This window comes from Watersipora subatra, chromosome 5 (genome assembly GCF_963576615.1).
Source record: "Watersipora subatra chromosome 5, tzWatSuba1.1, whole genome shotgun sequence".
Classification (NCBI taxonomy): domain Eukaryota; kingdom Metazoa; phylum Bryozoa; class Gymnolaemata; order Cheilostomatida; family Watersiporidae; genus Watersipora; species Watersipora subatra.
In genome coordinates this window covers 3026492-3046986 of record NC_088712.1, presented here as the reverse complement: position 1 = coordinate 3046986, position 20495 = coordinate 3026492, and the positions used below count along the sequence as shown (strand labels likewise).

General features: G+C 31.1%; 2 protein-coding genes across 6 annotated transcripts in view; both read right to left on the bottom strand.

The window, feature by feature from the left end:
• LOC137397043 (uncharacterized) overlaps nt 1-20495 on the bottom strand; it is a 237801-nt gene that overhangs the window by 119865 nt on the left and 97441 nt on the right. For all 5 annotated transcript variants that reach the window (XM_068083325.1, XM_068083324.1, XM_068083323.1 and 2 more), the window contains one exon: nt 19053-19211. In XM_068083325.1, coding sequence (XP_067939426.1) covers nt 19053-19211 — 159 coding nt within the window. The remainder of the gene's footprint in view (nt 1-19052; nt 19212-20495) is intronic.
• LOC137396621 (uncharacterized) lies at nt 2270-17164 on the bottom strand. Its single transcript, XM_068082940.1, has 7 exons — nt 16797-17164; nt 16454-16554; nt 12055-12165; nt 9273-9431; nt 7915-8016; nt 6088-6214; nt 2270-2959 (listed from the first exon to the last, which is right to left on the bottom strand). Exons 1-7 carry the CDS (start codon nt 17162-17164, stop codon nt 2449-2451), a joined length of 1479 nt encoding a protein of 492 aa, XP_067939041.1. The 3' UTR covers nt 2270-2448.

The following is a 20495-nucleotide window of genomic DNA, read 5'->3' as shown; positions in this document are numbered from 1 at the left end:
ATGTTTTACTCAATGTCAATTGCTCAACAGAATATGCTATAGAGCAGTATATTGTTTCACATTTTTATTTCGTTTTTATATTTTAAGTTTCAGTTGCATGCCATCAGTGTTTTAGTATTTTTGAAGCAAAAAAGAGATTTTTACTAAAGGTTTCATGTTAAACGTAGTGATAGTAAACAAAAAGAATCAAAGAGTAAAGTTTGCAGCATATTGTAGTGTAGTGGAGTGTAGTGACCAGGGCCATAACAAAAACAATCTTCCTAGCTACCACAGTCACAGGACAAAGCGTAAGAAGGACCGAGACTGGCCTGGCCACCAAGAGCAGCCCAGGTTATCGAAAGCAAATCGAGGGCCCGAGAAGAGACTGGGGGACTAAGAGAGAAGATCGAAGGCCCATAGGATGCCACATAAAAGGACAGAAGAACAGGGTGGAGCCTAACCTATGACTAAAAATATAAAAGGGAGAAGATATCGTTCTAAAGTCAGATTCATACGGCACACGCTCTCCGCATGCATGCTCTTCACTTGTTATGTATGTATATTTATATATTTATTTAGTAATATAAAATTATACGTAAATAAATATACGTAATATAGTATATATAATAATTATAATAAGTATATAGTAATTATAGTATATAGTAAACAAACATATATACATATATATAATTATGTGCTAAATATATATATCACTGCCACTTAACACTCAGTGTTGTTGTTTGACTGCTTTGTGGAAGGCAAAGGGAACTGGCCGTTCCCTTTACAATATCATCAATTAATATACATAGCGCACAGCCCAGTCAGGTAGATGGTAGATAAGTTTTGCAAGTTAGGAATTAATTATTTCTTGTTAGTTACACTCTAATAATATCATTAATATGTTATTTAATAGTAAATCTTTCGGGTGCTCGACAGACTTCAGTAAACTTGAAACCCCTGTTAACAGACAAGCACCAGATACCGTCTACTTGGAAAACTCGAGCAGGAGGAGAAATTTAAAAATTCCAATATTTCACTTTAGAGTAAAACATTTGAATTCTAACTACTTCACTTTTCACATAGCATCTGATTTATCTTGAAAGTAGCTTATATTTATTCTATATATATATTATTTATGTTTATAATTTTTTATTTATTATTATTTATAATATTCTATTATATATAGATATATATATATATATATATATATATATATATATATATATATATATATATATATATATATATATATATATGTGCAGAATAATAGTCATATAAGCTAGAAAGGTTAATAAACTAGCAAGGTTCATATGCTCACAAGGTTAATAAGCTAACAAGGTTCATAAGCTAGCAAGGTTCATAAGCTAGCTAGGTTTACAAGCTAACAAGAATTACCCTTACGCATTTCAAACAAAACATTTAAATGATAGCTTATTAAGCAACGATTTTTTTTCAACAGATTTTAAAAGAAATTATCTTTTCCTCTGCTTTTGCATGAATTTCTACTAGTTAGTGTGGTGAAGGACAAAATTTCTTTGTTTATCTTTTCTGGTGACCAATTTATTCAAAATGATGATAGTTTCTAAAGGGTTTTTGTTTGTCCTAGAAGCTAAACAAGAATTATTGAAACAGCACCTTTTAGAGTGGTGTACAAACTATATTCTCAAAACTCTTATGGTTCACAAAATAACTAAATTGTTTGAAGTTCTAAATATGTAATTTTACTTATTTTGGATATAGACAATCTGTACGTAAATAGGATTCACTGAAATAAATTTTGAGATGTTTTATGCTGAACAAGCAAAGCTGAAAAGTTATATTTCTCATCCAATTCATATATTATCTTTGCGTAGACTATTCGTTTAAATGTAGTTATCACTTAAGATGAGCTTGTATTTTGCAAGATGCAATCTTTCTTACCAACTTCTAGCACAAGCTCCAGATAGACAGATAGATGAACACGATTCTTATGATTGTAGAGATTTGTTCATTGTAGTCATTTGACTATCCTGTTCCCATTTGAACTTATTACGAAAAAAAATATTTTTAAAGTGTGTAATGTTCTTCTTCAATGAACGTTTGTATTCTAAATATAAGTTTTGACAGAGTTTATTGCGTCGATTCACAAGCATAAACTGTTTTTTTATAGTTTTAGTTCATAAGTTACCTAGAAGTATAGAAGGTACGTAACCTATAACTTCAAGTATTTAAAATTGCTCTCTATAGTTAAATTAACATGACGAGTTTCATTTGCTAAAACAAAAAAGTCAAACCTGGTTCTATTGTCTGCTTCATTCATTTTATTGTTCTTTTATCCTAAGGCTGGTAGATACAATTCATGATGATGCTCTCTTGAAAGTTTAGTTTCTTGCCCTTTTAATGACTTTGCATCAAGTTTATGTTGATCGCTAAAATGAATAAAATAAAACTTACCAATTATAAACCATTAATTTGTATTATCAAAAACGTTTAAATGAAGCAAATTTGTTGTCTGTAATTCCTGTAGTTTCTTGTAACATTATTCTCATTTCGGATATAACGACCATATTGTGGCGGTGGATAGTTTGGCAAACTTTGCGCCGGATATAATACGAGCATTTCTGAATTGTATGAGGGCGGAAGATTTTGTGGTTGTGTTGTCCATCTTTGTTGTTGGCTGTAATAATTTCTTGTAACATTATTCTCATTTCGGATATTGTTGCTTGTGCTTATATGGCTCATAAGCTCAGGGTCCTCTACGTCAAGCAAGTCAAAAGAAGGAGCAGACGGAGCCGTGTCCACTTGGGAAACATTTGTATTCTCATTGCGGTGAGAGCTGTCAACAGTTTGATTATGTCTAAGTCGCTCGAGCCACGGAGATAAGGAGCTATAACTGGGGGGTGTTGAGTCATTTTCAGGACTGCCAGGGACAAAGATTCTACATCCAGTTTGCCGAGTTTCTCTGCGTGAAGCAGGTTCAGCAGCAAGAGCACGATTCTCTCTACAATATTTATTTAAAACATATATTCACAATAGACATAACTTTGCATTGTAAATATCAACATAGTTACTGATTACATAAGACTTCAGCAGATGAAAAAAGTCTGGCTGAACAAATAAGAACTAATTTGTAGAATCTGTTCTGTTTCGGTATACCATAGCTGAACTCTATCGAAGAATATGTTTTGAAATTCTTTAATCCAAAATAACAAAAAACTTTTTTAAATTGAGTATTAAAATGCAGTCTGACTGATTAATCATTTAAAAATATTTCAAAATTATTCAAAACAGAAATCTGTTCTTTTATATTGTCAACTTATCTAACTTCGTCGTTATTTACTTATATTTTTATGGATAGTTACTTTATGTCGCTGAAACAATAAAATATATGTTTTGACTGTTTATATGAGTTGTTGTTTGTATAAGTTGTTATATGAAAAAACAAAAAACTTTTAAAAATGTTCAGATCTGTTTAAGTATATTTGTTTTAATATAATCAGCGTTCACTGACTTTTGTCCAGCTTGCCAAAAAATGTTCAAGTTATTCTTAACTTGATTGAAAAATATTATTTCTAATTCAAAAATATTTTAATGCCAATTTTCTTGTAATAAAACTATGTTATAGAGATGCTAACGGAAGGCGTTGAGTTGTATGGTTGCATAGTTAACAACAGGCGTTAAGTTATGTGGTTATAGAGATGGTAACAACATGTGTTAAGTTATGTGGTTATAGAGATGGTAACAACAGGCGTTAAGTTATGTGGTTATAGAGATGGTAACAACATGTGTTAAGTTATGTGGTTATAGAGATGGTAACAACATGTGTTAAGTTATGTGGTTATATAGATGTTAACAACAGGTGTTAAGTTATGTAGTTATATATATGTTAACAACAGGTGTTAAGTTATGTGGTTATATAGATGTTAACAACAGGTGTTAAGTTATGTGGTTATATAGATGTTAACAACAGGTGTTAAGTTATGTGGTTATATATATGTTAACAACAGGTGTTAAGTTATGTGGTTATATAGATGTTAACAACAGGCGTTAAGTTATGTGGTTATAGAGATGGTAACAACAGACATTTAGATTAATAAAACCAAGATGATAGATTTTATCTCTTCAATTTGTTCCCGCTTCTGCATATTTTGGCCCCTTATAGGAATAAATATGAATACAGAAACTTAAAAATAGGTATGTTAATAATAATATGTAATTAGTATGTTCAAAACTGAGAAAAGTAAAACCACAGTGTTTCAAATAAATTGATATAATATGTAATTGATATGCCTAGATAACTAAAAAAATAATACAAAACAAGAGATTATATTAAGTTGTATAAATTTTTTAGCTGACTAATAAAACATATGAAGAGCTTGGCTACTTGCATGGTAAGTTACTCTTTGGTAATTTTGTTGCTAATGATCTCTCATAGTGTTAATTAACAAAAAAGCTCACCAAAACATTTTAGGCTATTTATTAATAATTAAAAAACATCAATTTAAATATAATGAAAACACTATAATAATTAATATGTGCTGATACAGACAAACCTTTACACATGAACCTAATGCGTTTTGGCAATGAGCTCGTATGTCAATTTAGTTGCATCTCAAAGCACTATTTTCTATATAAAATAACTAAACACAAATTACTCAATTACTACATTTAAAAAAGCACCTAAACAGGATACTGCAATAGAAAAACATGCATTAATTTATGTAATTTAGTACCTATGTTAACAGAGTAACAAGTACCTATTTGATTGCTATGATCTGCAATAAAATGTAACATGACCATGTAAACTGCTGTATGGAGTTTTTACCTTCAAAGCAAACCTTGTGGATAGCATGGTCTGAGAGAAACTTAACAGCAATGTGTTTGGTAAACTAAATATATGTGACCCTACTTTAACAGAAACTTGAAGTTTAACTTCAATTGAAGTTAAATTTTAATTTTTAACACACGCTTGAAGATGGTTTTCAAGTTTTTAGTGAACATACTTTAATTTTGTCACCCTAATTTTATCATCTGTTTCTGGTTTCGTGCTTTTCTCCTCAAACCATAACTTATAGTCAACCTTGTAAAACCCTCTTTTAAACTGATAAAACAAGAAGACCAAGTGATGTTGTCTTCAAAAGTTGCATCTCATATGATTGGCCATATAGTGAGTATTGTGCACTAGCTCATATCTCAAAGATCACTTGTATCTCAAGAAATAAACTTGCCCGAAGTTTATCTAGTATATATACTAGATATATAATATATATACAAAATATATGCATGTATATTTACACAATGTAAATGCATATATACAATGTGTATATTAAAATATATACACATAGTGCATATATATGTACATGTATATACTAAATATATGTATATATATATACACAATGTATATACATGTATAAAATGTATATAGGTCCCTACATGTATATACAAATATACATATATATATATTTCTCTAAGTATCTCTGTGGGTATGTTGGTATGTTGGTACGCATTCCGGCTATAGATCTTAATATCTTGGAATAAAGATTCTGTACCGAATAAGATTCAATATCAGAATCTGCCATGTTCCAGTCGCACACTCTACTCACTAGACAACAGAAATTGAATTGCTAGCTTGCCAATATAAGTCATTATATGAGAGCAAATACCTAACGACTTTGGGTGCGATGCGGGTCGTAGCATAAAGTCATGAGAAGCTGTTTGCTCACATTATTAAACGTACTGGCTAATAGCGAGTAGGCTAGTAGCGAGGAACGCTCACTACTTATCATTGTCTATAAGACAAAACACTTTTCTCATGATATGTACAGTAGTTTGAAAGTTAGAATGGCAAATGTTGTTATATGTTAAATACAAATCAATTTTCTGTCCAAAGTCTTTTCTATTGCCCGGCAACGCCGAGTAGCACAGCTAGTATATATATACACATGTACGTGTGTGTGCGTCTGTGTGTGCGTGCGTGCGAGCGCGTGCGTGCATGTGTGTGTTTTGGTGTGTGTGTCTGTTTTTGTGTGTGTGTGTCTGTTTTTGTTTGTGTGTGTGTGACATATATATAATATGTATGTCACATTGATCAGGTTACTATGGATATATATTATATATATATTTATTTACCTGTATATAATACGTTGACGTGCTCGTCTCTGTTTTTTCATCCATTTATTTAGTACAACTGAACAGGTTATTCCAATAAATAGGACTACCAATCCAACAATTGAGAGAGATATCAAAGTCGCCAATGCTACAAAGACAAGAAACAGTTTTAGCTGACCTTTTATAATTCAAATTGATTTGCTTTTATTGGCCGGTCAGCTTTCATTGGACAAGAATCTTTAGTTAAAAATAAACTGCAAATTTTATATAACTCTACTCTGGACTAGTTCAAAAACAACCCAAAAACTATACTTTTTAAAAAACTTCATTAAGATAAACTGTCAGTTTTGAGAAACATGTGAAGTATACAAAATGTTCTTTCATGTTAGTTTAAAGTTTATTGAATCATACCATTAAGCAAAGGTTAATAATCAGAGAAGAATATTTAAAAAGGAAAATTGTTTGGTAGTAAACAAAATTCTTGTTGTTGTTTTCTGAATTCTAAATTTTTATCAAACCGGTAATCAAATATTTAAAATCAGGCATCATTCAATTATAGCTCATATACTGTGATATGTAAACCAAAAAACAGCAGCTGGCAGACTGTCTAAGAATATTGTTAAATAAACTAATTTGAACTTCAATATTTAAACTGATCTGTATGATTGAGAAACCAATTTCTTTCGAAGATTTGGTTACACACTGAAAATTTGATTGACTAACTTGTCTGGTTGGCCAAAATGTTAAACATAGCAAAAAAAACTTAGCATTAAACACCCTTCCAAACATCCTGCAACTTGGATCACACGACTGACTTGTCAATTTCTAGTACAGAGTACAGAGTGCTGATCACTACACTACAGAAGCTTTGCTCTTCTTTTATGTTAGTTTGAAGCTCATATAATCATTTGATTACATTTGAACATTTAGTAATTTGAGGAAAAGATGCAAACATTTTTGTCATTTTGTAGTAAATGTATTATTTAGTAAATGAAGTTTTCTGAATACTACTTTCTCATTGAATTATTAATCATGTATTCAAGGTAAAGGTTCGTTTAATTATACTTGATCAATTGCAAAATTTAAAAAAAATTAGCGGTAAGTGACTAGTTTTTCCCTTTCAAACATATAGTAATGTATTGTTACAAAATCAATTTAGCAAATAATTCTAACTTGCCAGAGTTCTACCACAAATTTTACCATTTTTCAATTTTAATACTATTATTTTAGAAATGGAGCAAAATTTTTGTTAGGCAAAAGCCTTTTTTCGCAAAAATGGGGCACTGACATGATTTAGTACTTGGGGAAATTTCTGACAGTTAGCATTGAACCACTGACTAGCCATTACATCACAGCAACTCTAAAGCTTATAAACTAATATTTTGTAATTAAGAAATATATCGATTCCAATTAGTTTGAACTTAAATAGATCCTAAACAAACGTTTTATTGTAAACTCAAAAAGTTATTTACAAAACAAAGGATAGATTACCAAACTTATCTGGTTTAGCTAACCTTTCAAAAGTACTAGAATACTATCAAAAAGTTTATCATTCGTAATATTGTTCATAGGTTGAAATGTTGTTGCCTGAACATAGAGATGCTTTTCAAATGAAAATAACATATGTCAGTACTGTAGGTATTGCCAACAGTGCCAACACGTAGAGATTTAAAAGCGGGATAACCTTTTTGGCAACCTGAAACAAGGACTGAACTAGTGATCTCTCACTTCACAGTATGGAGCGATAACTATTACACCACAACAACTCCACCAATCAGCAAACTATTATATTGCATGTAAGTTGAGCTATTTATAGTCTTGCTTCATTAAAATTAGAACACATCTTACTTGAGTCATCGAGCTTCTTTTTTGAAGGCTTCAACCTTGACCCGCCGGTTGCTGCCTTCGTGATAATTGTTGATCTCATGGTGGTAGAAACTGTTCTGGTTGCTAAAAAAAATATAATTATCTGTTGGAAGTAGATGTAATAGTTACAAAAATTAATATTTTATCTTTACTGCTACTAAATTGATATTTGTCTCTAAGTTAGCAACATGTATTACCAACATGGTTGAGTGATAACAGAAATTGATGGCAATTAAATTCAATTATTAGCTAATTAGTAGCTTACGATTGCACTAATAATTTAAACTAAGTAATTTTAGGCTTGTGAACATGCATTAGTAATTGAATTGGCAAATAAATCCATGTTTAAAGTCAATTAAGCATTTAATTAATAAGTTATTAGTAATTAAATTGAATTACCAATAAAATTGAATTAAAAATTATTTGAAAAAATAATTAAATCACAAAACAAAGCATTAAAATCTCTAATGAATCTTTTACTAATTACGTTAATTGTATAATAACATTATGTTAGATAAGCTTTTCAAATTTCAATTTTAGCAGGTGCTTTAGACTTGTTGTAGTACTCATGCATCTGAAAGACAAACTCATGGCACATGTTCCATTGATAGTACAAGTTTTGTCTTTTTGTGGAAGGCAGGAATGAAAAAAGTTTCAACCAATTTTTTTCAAATTTGGTTTTAGCAACTCAGTGTTCTCTAAATGTTTCACAAAATTTTCTGTTAACTTTTATTAAAAAATGTCTAAGCATTTAATTTTAGTTGCCTTGCAAACTTGAAAATTTTAATTATTTATTTTCCTGTTTAATAGAATTTCTTCAAATTATGGAGTTTTTCTATGTTTGAGTTAGAGTTAATTTGAGTACACATTAAAAAACCTTAATGAATAAAAACATAAACTTGAGCATCGAAAATAATTTTTATTAATCATAATAATATGCACAATATTGTTCTACAAAGTTAGAATATTTTTTCATAATTTTTATAAAATTTATTGTAAGAAACATTAAACAACACCCTTTCCTGACCTATTAAAAATGTTTGACCTAGTTAGTTACCATAAAAGTTTTATATTGTTATTTAATGCTCTGTGGGAAAGCGCTTTTCTATTTTTGGTAAGCGAATCAATTTTTGGTATTCTTCATTTTATTAACTGCATTACAACATTTTCATACACTTTTAAAATAACTGTAATGGAAATAATAGATTGATAAATGATCAATAAAAATATGGTTTAATATTGATTTTACATTCAGCAATAATCACATGAAAACAGTAAATTGCAGAATGTTGTTCAAATCATTTCCTGTATTCAATTTGATTCCATGAAGCTATACTTACCAGTGCAGTGGTTAATATCGAGTGGAACCTGGTAATATTGAGTTTGATTGTTCAAGGCTATGCAATGTTTCACATCACCTCCACATTTAGTTATTCTGTATGCAATACAGTATCCAGACATCAATGTTGAGAAGTCAAGGGCAAGATAGAAATACTTTCCTGAAACATTGTAACTAAAACATTTAAACTTCTAAAGAGATATGTTAATTTACATTACTACAATCAAATACCTTTCAGAAATTGAGAAAGAGTAGATATTTCTGTTGAAATCTTATCGCTGAGATAGATCTACAACATGATGACTGCGCAAGCATGAAACTGACGGTAGATAACTAAGAAAGTCTCATCCTAATATCTAAGTACTATCTAATTATTTACTAAGATGTGCCATAAAACCTCTAATTGAACGTCATGGCGCTCTATTTTTCAACCTTTTTTCTATAGTGGCTGTCAATTGGAAGTGGCTTTTAAAAAAAGGCTATTGACGTATTTTTCAAACGGTTCGCCAGAATTTTCGGAAGATAAATTTAGCCCTATTACGGACAAAGCGAATGTCACCTATATTCTGCGCTTTTCTTCCGGTGGAACAGTATGAAACCTTTTGGATTCAATAAATCTGCTAACTTATTTCCAACTTGTCAAAGATCTCTTAATAAATGTGCATAGACAAACTGAGAAATAATGTATATCTACCAGTGATTATTTATTGCTTGCGATTGACCTGCAATGATATGATGGCCTGCTGTTTTTTGTTTAAGTTTGTTGGCAATTTTAATTTTAATTTCATTCTAAAGTTGAAGACATATTTTTATTTTATGTCTGTCTATTATCAATGTGGCATAAAAGCTCATTGCGCTCATTGATATGTTTGCTACAGTTTGCAGCCAACACTAGCTTTTTATGTGTAGTAGATGTGAAGTTACAGGCATTGATCCATTGTAAGCTGTGTTAAGAAAGCCGCAAGGATGTCATTAAATAACATGCTATAAATCTGTGAATTTATAAGTTGTATGATGATAATCTATCAAATGATACAAAAATATATCCATAAACAAGTGACATGAACGAACCATACTTATATTACACACAGAACCAAAAATTAGCGTTTCTAAAACAAAAATAAATCCTTTGTTTCCTCGGACAGCTGCGTTCTGATTTTTGCTTTCCAACATCTTGTAGTTTTCCAATACCTTCCACAATATCTACTGGCCTCAACTCTTTTTCTGAACTGTTGAACTAGTCGATACAAGCCTCCAAACAATTTTTTGGGAGAGCCAAACTTTTACACCGTGCATTTGTGTTAAATGAAACGCATAAAAGTTTTGCTTTGCCAAAAATTGTAACAGTTTTCGCACTAAGCATAACCTTTGGCCCAAACTTGCAAATTTTTTTTTCAAAGCTTTTTGAAGCACTAATACCATGTTAAACAAAACTAAAATCTATATATAAACTAACATATATATATATATACATATATATATATTATATATATATATATATAAATATATATATATATATATATATATATATATATATATATATATATATATATATATATATATATATTAGAAAAAGTCTCTGGGCCAAAAGCTTGTTTGAATGTAACCTATAACAACATTTTCCAATCAGTCTTTCAAACTTCATATCATGAGATAGGTGTTTTGTGTAGTTGAAATAAATTAGGAGAAAAAATAAAAACAACTGAAAAAGTTTTCAAACTTTTTCAAGCAATTTTAACTGTCAAACTTTATATTATAAAGAAAATGTTTTGTGAAGATCAAAGAAGTTAAAAAAAATAAAACAATTATAAAAAGGTTTAAATGCAAGTGTGAAATAGGTAGCATGTAACAGCTAAATTAAGTCTGTTTTGCTACAAAAACAATAAACAATGATTCGGTAATAATAAAATTAATACAAACTCAAAAAAAAAATAAAAATTTTCAATAAGCTGAATTAATAATAACAAATATTACATACAAATGTGTGTAGGTTTAAAACATTTTGCTGTTGCTGCAGAAGCTATTCTTCAAAATTGCGAATACAAATGTACCGGTACCTCTTGATAGTTGATACTCACATAAAAATGAGATATCAGAATAGAGTACGTCAATGAAGCACATGAAGGTATTTTGTCTGATTGAACCAAAAAATAACGTAGAGGTAATTCCTATTTGAAAATGTCTGTGCCAAAATTTTTTAGTTTCACCCTTTTTAGCAAATGCCCTTTGCATTAATTGGACATTGAAGATCGCAACTGTGCCCTTATGTAGCGCAGTTACAAGAGAGCTGAAGTTGAAACATCACAATTACAAATAAGTGATGTTATAAAGTTACATCAACTGCCGAATACCAAACATCTACATCACTTACAGAAGTTACAAATAAAGAACAATAAACTGTGGGTTTCGAAAAGCTTTTAAAAATGATTTCAAAATAAGAACAAATGTAAAATGTTGTATTAATTTTAATAAAACGTACACATTTAGTGTTAGACAAAATAAGGATACTACAAATGAGCAAAATAAGACAAAAATGGCTTAGCCTTGTGATTAGGAGTGTGTTTGTAAACCTTCACAAGTTCAATTCATGTGTGTTGAAGATTTTTTTTGTTCCTAGGTTTTAATCACACACATCGACAATAAAAAATCATTGGACCGAATAATAAACAATGAAATTTATATATGTATATAATTTTTTAATGCTAAAATACAATAATATTAGTTTTTTACAAACTATTTACAGTTTTAAAACTATTAAATTAATGAGATAACAAATCACTTACCTTCATTATTCCAGGACATTATTTCCGAATGTATAGCCAATGTAAAAGACCGCGGTGCACATACGCCGTAGTACTGCTGGAAGACAATGTAAACTCTTGGGATGGATTTTTCTAGAAACACAAAAGTGATAAGCCTATTCTCTATGTCTATGGCTGTTACCACTTACTGCATCAGCTGACTTAAGTGTTTTTACTCTTAAATAGTCTTTTCTATTTTTTAATGCTATTAGTTTGATCGGGGTGTACTTTTGATAGCAAGAAATATTTCAAGTGTTCACGTCGCACAAAAGTAAAACAGTTTTTGTTCAGCGGTTGAAGTACCTTATCAACAATACCTTGGTGGTTTGACACAAGCAAAAGAAAATGGTTGTGTTAAAAAAAATTCCAACTAGTATTGCTTTTGCACGAGACAGGAAAATGTTTGGAAAGGCAACTTTTGTTTTTCAATATGAAGTGTGTTTTGGGAATCAATCTATCTTACAAACATTTTAACAAAACATCATGAGAAATCTTTGCAAAGTACATGGCAAACATTGCTTACCCAGGCAGCAGTTCAATTAACAAAAATGAACCTACACAAAATGTTTTATATTTTATCAAATGAAGCAACAACCATGAAGTGATACTCAAAAAATGATTATAATGTCTGTAGAGACTGCAAAAGCTGTGTTTGCATGTGTGTGTGCGTGCGTGCGTGTTCGAGAACCCTCTTGCACAAACAATGACCTTATGGTTTTGGTTGAGCATGTCTAGTGGCAAAGAAGCCTTGACATCTGGAGACAAACCCAGTTACAGAGAGCAACTTATGGTTTGTTGACATTTTGTTTCTCAACAGTGGCCCTTGTTGGAAACTGAACCCCAACTTTTTTTTTTGCAAATCAGGCATTCTAAACCACTAGACAACTTTTAAGCTTTACCTACTATCATCGGCAGTAAGAAATATTACACGAGTTTAGGCCAAAATTCATGTTATCCACTTTCAATAATCTATACCAACCTTTTGTTTTACGTTTCTGTTTATAACAACCATCATTATCAAACAGCTTGTAATATTAGTATTTTTACAGTACCTTAATAGCATAATAATATTATTTCACAATAATATAATAATAATATAATGGTAAGTGAGTTAATAAGTTATTATTAAGTTACTAGCTTACTCAAGTTAGCTTACTCAAATAATAACTAGCAGGCAAATACATTACCTGTCACTGTTTATAAACTGATTTCTAAGAATTGTGCAGCACTAGGCATTCATTTAGTAGTATAATAATTTTATTTCACAATAATATAATGGTAACGAAATTTACATGTATATAATACATATATATATATAAATTTATACAAAGTTTGTCACGCTACCCAAGTTTCACCAACTACCAATGGTACTGGGTAATGCTTAGGAGTAATTAATATATTTATGTTATATATATATATTACCCACTGTCATCTGTAGTAACAAACATTGTGCAAGTTCTGGGCGAAGTTCATGTTATCTACTATCAACAATTTAAACTAACCTTTTGTTTTACATGTTCCATTTTACAACAACCATTCTTATCAAACTGCTAGTAATAATAGTAATTTGACATTATTCTAATAGCATAATAATACTATTTTATAATAATATAATAGTAAGTAAGCTAGTAAGTTATTAGTAAGTTGCTTGCTTACTCAATTTAGCTATTGGCAATGTGCCAAGTTAATGGTCATTGGCAAGCAACTACAAAAGCTGTCACTGTTTATAAGCCAATTTTTATAACCTTTGCGAGAACAAGCATTCAGTAGTAATACAATAATATTATTTCACAATAATATAATAGTAATGAAACTTACATAATATATATATATATAATGTATCTATATCTATTTATAACTTTTGTCACGCTACCCAAGCTTTAGCAACTACTAGTGGTAGTAGGTAATGATTGGGAGTGATTGATAGCTAGAAGACTGTTACTTGCTGGGATACTGACTCTACTTTTCCTTCAAGCATTATACCAACAACCAGTTTTTATTTTTGTCATGGTGCATTCTGTCAAAAACCAGCCCATTTGTTAAATCAATCTAATAAGTAAAAGCTAAAAAATTTTGAAGTAAACAGTAGAGAGTGTTCACAAATGCTAAAAATTTATGTTACACATGTACATGTTTAAGCTCAACAATTGATACGAAATATGAACCCTTACAAGAAAACCAGTTGTATAAAAAGGTCACGTTTTTTTGTAAATAGAAAGAAAAGAAATGTAATAATTTTTATGGTTGCAAAAGAACTACACTGTATTAGTGAATGACATCATAGTAGCATAAATTATTGGTTCAACACAGCGGTAAAATAGTTAAAACAATTTTGAGCGATAATATATGTTCTGACGGAGTATTTTTAGGGGGTGTATGATTATATGTTTATTAGTATCCTTGCTGCTTTAATAATGCTTTACATCATGTTACACTGCCAGCTGCAGCTAGCAGTCTAGCATACTGCACAGCATCATCAGATGTGCTGATAGAGCAGAGGGAACAACTATATGTACAATTACTTTGCTACGCAAATGCAGATTGGCGCCCGAAACTAATGTGCCACATTGAAAACTGAGATTTAATTTCCTTAGATTGCAATATTTTTCCTACTCTTTTTAATGGCTTCAACCGATCAGATGAAAACAATTACCTTCAATAATTTAACAAAAGCAGCTTATAAAGACAATATAACAAATTATATTTCAGGCTGATTCTCCAGCGCAACTATTTATTCTTTGTTGTTGGATTCTTTATCTTTATTTAGTTTTGCAAACTTGCAAAAGGGAAAAATACTTTTCTGATCAAATTTGTTTTTACTAAAACATAAGCTGTGGTTTAGCATTTTTTGCAAGATTTGTCATTTCTAATGATTAATGCTTATTTTAATGCAGTTAATCCACTATTTTGCCAGATGTGGTAGTTAAATAGCTCGTTGAAATAGCATATTGCAGAGATTCAAATCATGTTTACGCTAAGGTTACCTACTGAAGCTTGAAAGGGAATACTAAAGTTTTTGTTAGGTGATTTCAATTGAAAATTTAAATTAAACAGGTAGCAATTTGAGGCACTCTGTTTTTATTATGCTCCAGAGTTGACTGTCAGTGTTTTTGCTGCTGTTTGGCCTGGCAGCGTGCCATGTGCCAAGTAGTCTAGAATGCTTTAGCTGCTGTGCAAAGGGTGGGGGTTTCAAGTCTCAAAAAGGCCACTACTGGTGACAAGAATGATATCTGACTTTCAAATGCTTTCTGAAGCTAAACATGTTTTCAGTGGTCGAGGTTTCCTTGCTACTAGACTCAGGTGTGTCTAGCCAAAATCACAGATCCAATATTTGTGCGAAACTTCTTTTAAAAGTATGCAGTCTTTGCTCTACTGAGCTAAACTGACACCACAATTGATTTTTGAGAGATTGCACCTACGCAGTAAATCTTTAAAAATATTAATCAAAAGAATCCTTGAGTATTTTTAACCAATCTATCAAAGTTGATACAGAATAATCTACTTCAATTTTTTTAGAGGGCCACAGTATAAGTTGCACTTTTTTACAGCATTTGTATTCCATGTAATATTTAGTCCAGACTGAACATAAGACGGACGGTTTTGAACTGGTTTATTGACATTTGAAGATGAAATTACACAAATTTAAGTAGACTTTATCAGAGAGAATTAGTACTTTTCAATAATTTTTGACAGTTTTTTGTTTGAGATATTTTGCTTGCCAGGATATTTCAGGATTAGTATTGACAAAACTTAATTGCAAATAAAACACTACTACTCCCCTAGCAGTTCTTCAGAATAATTGCGCACACGCTTATTCTCTGTGTTTTATGGGCAAGCCTGACAATCTTCTACGACGCACTGGAATGCCCAAATGCTATTAGGATTTTACTATTATTAATTTTTAGTATATAGGATACTAATATATTATTATATTTATATAACAACTGGAACTATTTTCATTGTATAAGCATATAATAAAAATATACTATTGCGTGGATATCACATTATATTTCAAACTATATATATTTCATTACCATTGTTTTATTATAAAATAATATTATTATGCTATTAGAATACTGCCAAGATACTAACAAAATATATTAATAACAGTTTGATAATGATGGTTGGTGTAAAATGGAAGATGTAAAACAAAGAATTTGTTTAAATTGTTTATAGAAGATAACATTAGTTTTGCTCAAAAATTTGTGTAAATTTCATTTTGGTATAAACAATAATTTTTATTGTTGGCATCAGTTTGACATCAGCCGCAATAAATTTTTCAAAGAAACTGCGGAATTCTCACAAACTTTTAGTCAAAGTTAAGTTATATTTTACAAGAATTTAAATATTCATAATGAAGTTTGAGATAGGCGACACCTACCATTGGCTGCAGTTGGATGATATTGTACACGCAATCCTGTACATTCCCTCATGTTCTGGTAAGTAAAAGAGATAGTAGCTTCCCTGTCATCATCGGAAGCACTTTCAAAAAATAAAAATTTACTCGTTATAGTCTGAGGATGTGTTCTACCTATCATAGGTACTAATTGGATGATTAGAGAATGTGTTCTACCTATCATAGATATTAATTGGATGATTAGGAGTGTAGTGCAAAACTTTCAGTTGAATGATCTGATAAATTCAAATTGTCTAAAGCTTGATCAACTTTTCTCAAAAATGACTCAAATGCATTAGTGACTTCATACAAATATTATTTAACTTACCGGGTGGAAGCTATAGTATAGGAAGTAGTAGTGCGAGTAGTAGTAGTGGTAAGAGTAGGGGTGGTGGTAGTCATAGGGATGGTGGTGGTAGGGGTGTTAATAGCAGTAGGGGTGGTGGTAGTAGTAGGGGTTGTGGTAGTGGTAAAGGTGGCGGTAGTCGTAGGGGTGGTGGTAGTACTAGGGGTGGTAGTAGGAGTAGTGGTAGTAGTAGGAGTGGTAGTAGTAGGGGTGGTAGTAGGAGTAGTGGTAGTAGTAGTAGTAGTGGTAGTAGTAGGGGTGGTAGTAGTAGTACGAGTGGCAACTTGGGTAGTAGTAGAAGTGGTAGTGAAGACAGGAGTGGTGGCATCATTATTGACGGAACTGGCCATGAGAGTAGAATCTAAAAATTATATTCTGTTGATAACAATCATTTGCTATTAGATTATAGTTTAAGAAATATTACAAAAATCTCTTCTCCGTTGTGACAAAAATTATACCTTATATTAACAGCAAATCTATTTCTAGAATATCAAAATATTGCCCCAGCAAATCAGTTTCAATTTTTTATCCGAGTAGTTTTGTTTAGATTTAATTTGAGTACAAGTGTTTTCAACAATTTTTGGCCATATATGTTGCAAAAACAAAAAAGGATATAACAGAAAAGGTATGATAGTAAAAACTTGTTTATAAGAATTTTGAAGATAACACGAAACAAGTTAACTACCTTGCAATTGGTGTAGTAAACTAAGGATTTTAGCAAGAGCAACTTTTTTGTAATTTTACGGTAAGGCATATCAAAAGATGTGCTTTGTTTTGTGGGTAAAAACTAAATATAAATTTTATTTTAATCTTAAAAACTACGTTATTTTAGTACTTAAAATAATGCAGTTTAGAGTACATTACTATTTAAATTATAATTTACACGGTAATATCAATGATATACAACCCCCCCCCCCCCCTCCCCAAGGATAGGCGACGGCTATCATATGGACGAGGTTTAATTATCGTTCTCTGTTCGGACTGTGCTAGCCTGGGTTTCAGAGCTAACACAATTCTGGCGGGGCAGTCGCGTTGCCATGTTATGTTTTGGAAAACACGACTCGCTGTTAACATTTCATTAGCTCATTCAGTCAGTAGATCCCGCGGTTCACAATAGCAAACCTTGAATTTCTACTATGTAGGGGTAATACCTAACCAAAATAATAGATCCATGCAAACTGAAACATTTCAAATTACCTACTTTTACTAATTTTGAAAATGGTAAAGGTCGTAGTATATGTTTAAAGTTGAATATAATTTACCCAAAATTACCCGAACAACGGCCTTTTTTTCCTAGTTTTTCATTTATATTTTTCCATCCCTAATATAAAATGAGAAAGTCTTTCTTCATTGTCACATCGTTTTACATGACCAATAAGATGGGACAGGAGGCAAAGCTGTGCATTGTATTTTTCGTACTCAAAATCTAAATATAAAACCGAATTTGGGCTATTTTACGATTGTGACTATTAATATCACGAATGCTTGTGAATGGCAACTGATAGATCATAATGGTGACAATATTGGGATACTATATGCATTTGACAACAAAATGAATTCAACAGATCATCAAAATAACAACTATAGTTCAAAACATTTGTTAATCTACAAGGGGCTTGTTTCAGCACATTTGTTTGTTCGGGTGCCATGTTCGGGTTCTTCCCAACAGAGCACAATTATTAAGCCCCGCCCACATGATAGTCGTCGGCTATCCATGGGGGGCTGTATATCCTTGATAATATCAAAGACAGTAATGAAAACCGAAACTTAAGTTAGATAATAATCACTAAACATATCTTATAAAAAATCTCTAGACAATAATGAGTAAGCAAATTTTCATATATAAATTTATTCTTTGTAATAAAAGAAAAACTTTCTGGCTCTAGCAACCTTGTCCAAAGGTGATAACTTTTATTTCAAAAAGGCACCAATGTTCTGGCTTTAAAACATTTTTACTATATCAAACTATTACTGGGTCCTTCAATTTGTAAAATTCTGTTGACATGCTATAAACCTCTATATTTATAAATCATAATTCAAAAAAAATTCTAGTTTTAAACAGCAAATAAGAAATATTACAGCACTTTTCATTGTATTTTTTGTTTTATCTGGAAACTGCGTCTTGAACAGTTTTCAGCTGTTATAAAGAACAAAATACATTTATAATAATTTTTTTAGTAATTTAATTATAATCAAACATAATTTTTGTACAATATAATTTTATGAAGTTATACTTACCAGGACAGCTGTTAATATTGAGTGGGACATCATAAAACTGGGTGCTATTCCCCACAGCTCTGCAGGGCTCCCCGGCCCTCACACACTGAGCTATTCTGTATGCAATACAATATCCTGGCATCAATGTTGGTGAGTCATTGTTGAGGTAATAATACCTTTCTAAAATATTTAATAAATTCAAATAATTTTACAATCAGAATCATGCATTCTTGAAATCACTAAAAAAAATTAGACTTTAATAAATGTTATAATGTATAAAAACACTACTCTTACCTGAAAGGAAAGAAAAAGCAGAAAAGTACAGAAAGCAAAATTGATTACAAAAAACGTGAAAGGAACAAGCGTATAAGGGGAATGACAAACTAAAGGGGAATGACTTACAGAAAAACTCCTTCATATTTATGCCTTTCTTTAAGTTTTTGTAGGCATTGGAGATGGAGTAATTGAAATGATTTTTTTCTTTAATGATATGCAAACTGCTCTGCCTTTTTCATGTCATCTGACATCTACTAAATTACCTGATAATGACACCTGGTGATGGTGTCATACAAATGCCAGTATTATGCTGTATTACTATGTATTATACTGTATTACTATGTATTATACTGTATTACTACGCTGGCTAGCCTGTGCACAATGAGAGACCAACTGGTGTAATAACTATGTGCACAATTAGTCTTAGATATGGAAATATGGTTAAGTGGTGGAGTTTATAGCATGATTGGCTACAAATTATTTGCAAAGTTTAATTGCTCTGTAAAGCAATATTTTCTCTTACCACTCATAGCATGGGTTTAAACAGACGGAAGACGTAGTATTACTACGCTGGCTAGCCTGTGCACAATGAGAGACTATCCGGTGTAATAACTATGTGCACAATCTTTTCTCTTGCCACTTATAGCATGGTTTTAAACAGATAGATAAACACAGCTCTCATTATAGTAAAGATTATATTTGACCCAATTTACAGGAAAGTTTACCCAATCTTCTTTACTATATGAAGAGCCTTGTCCTCCCGTTCATTATCAATCTAAGAACGTTAAAAAACAGATTTCACTAAACAGGAAATAAAATCTAGATATTCAGACTCCCAGCCAAACACGCTACCACCTGTACCACTTGAACACCTTTCCACATCCAAAAATAGCTATGTGCATAGTTGGTACACATGACAATCTTTCACAGTACACTTTACTGTAAGTTTTCTATAGGCAATAGTAGCTACATGTGGTCAAAAACCACTCCATCTATATGTAACATTTTAGCTACAAAAAGTAACTATGCTTGTTTAAGATGAGATTAAAACATCTGTTTATCTGATAGTTTGTTCTCTAAACTTGTTTTTAAGTGGCAAAGCATGGCAGGTTTCTTATTCGCATCAACAAAAGGATTGCAATCAAAACTGCAATCAAAATTAATTGCAATAGAATTGATTGCGACAAA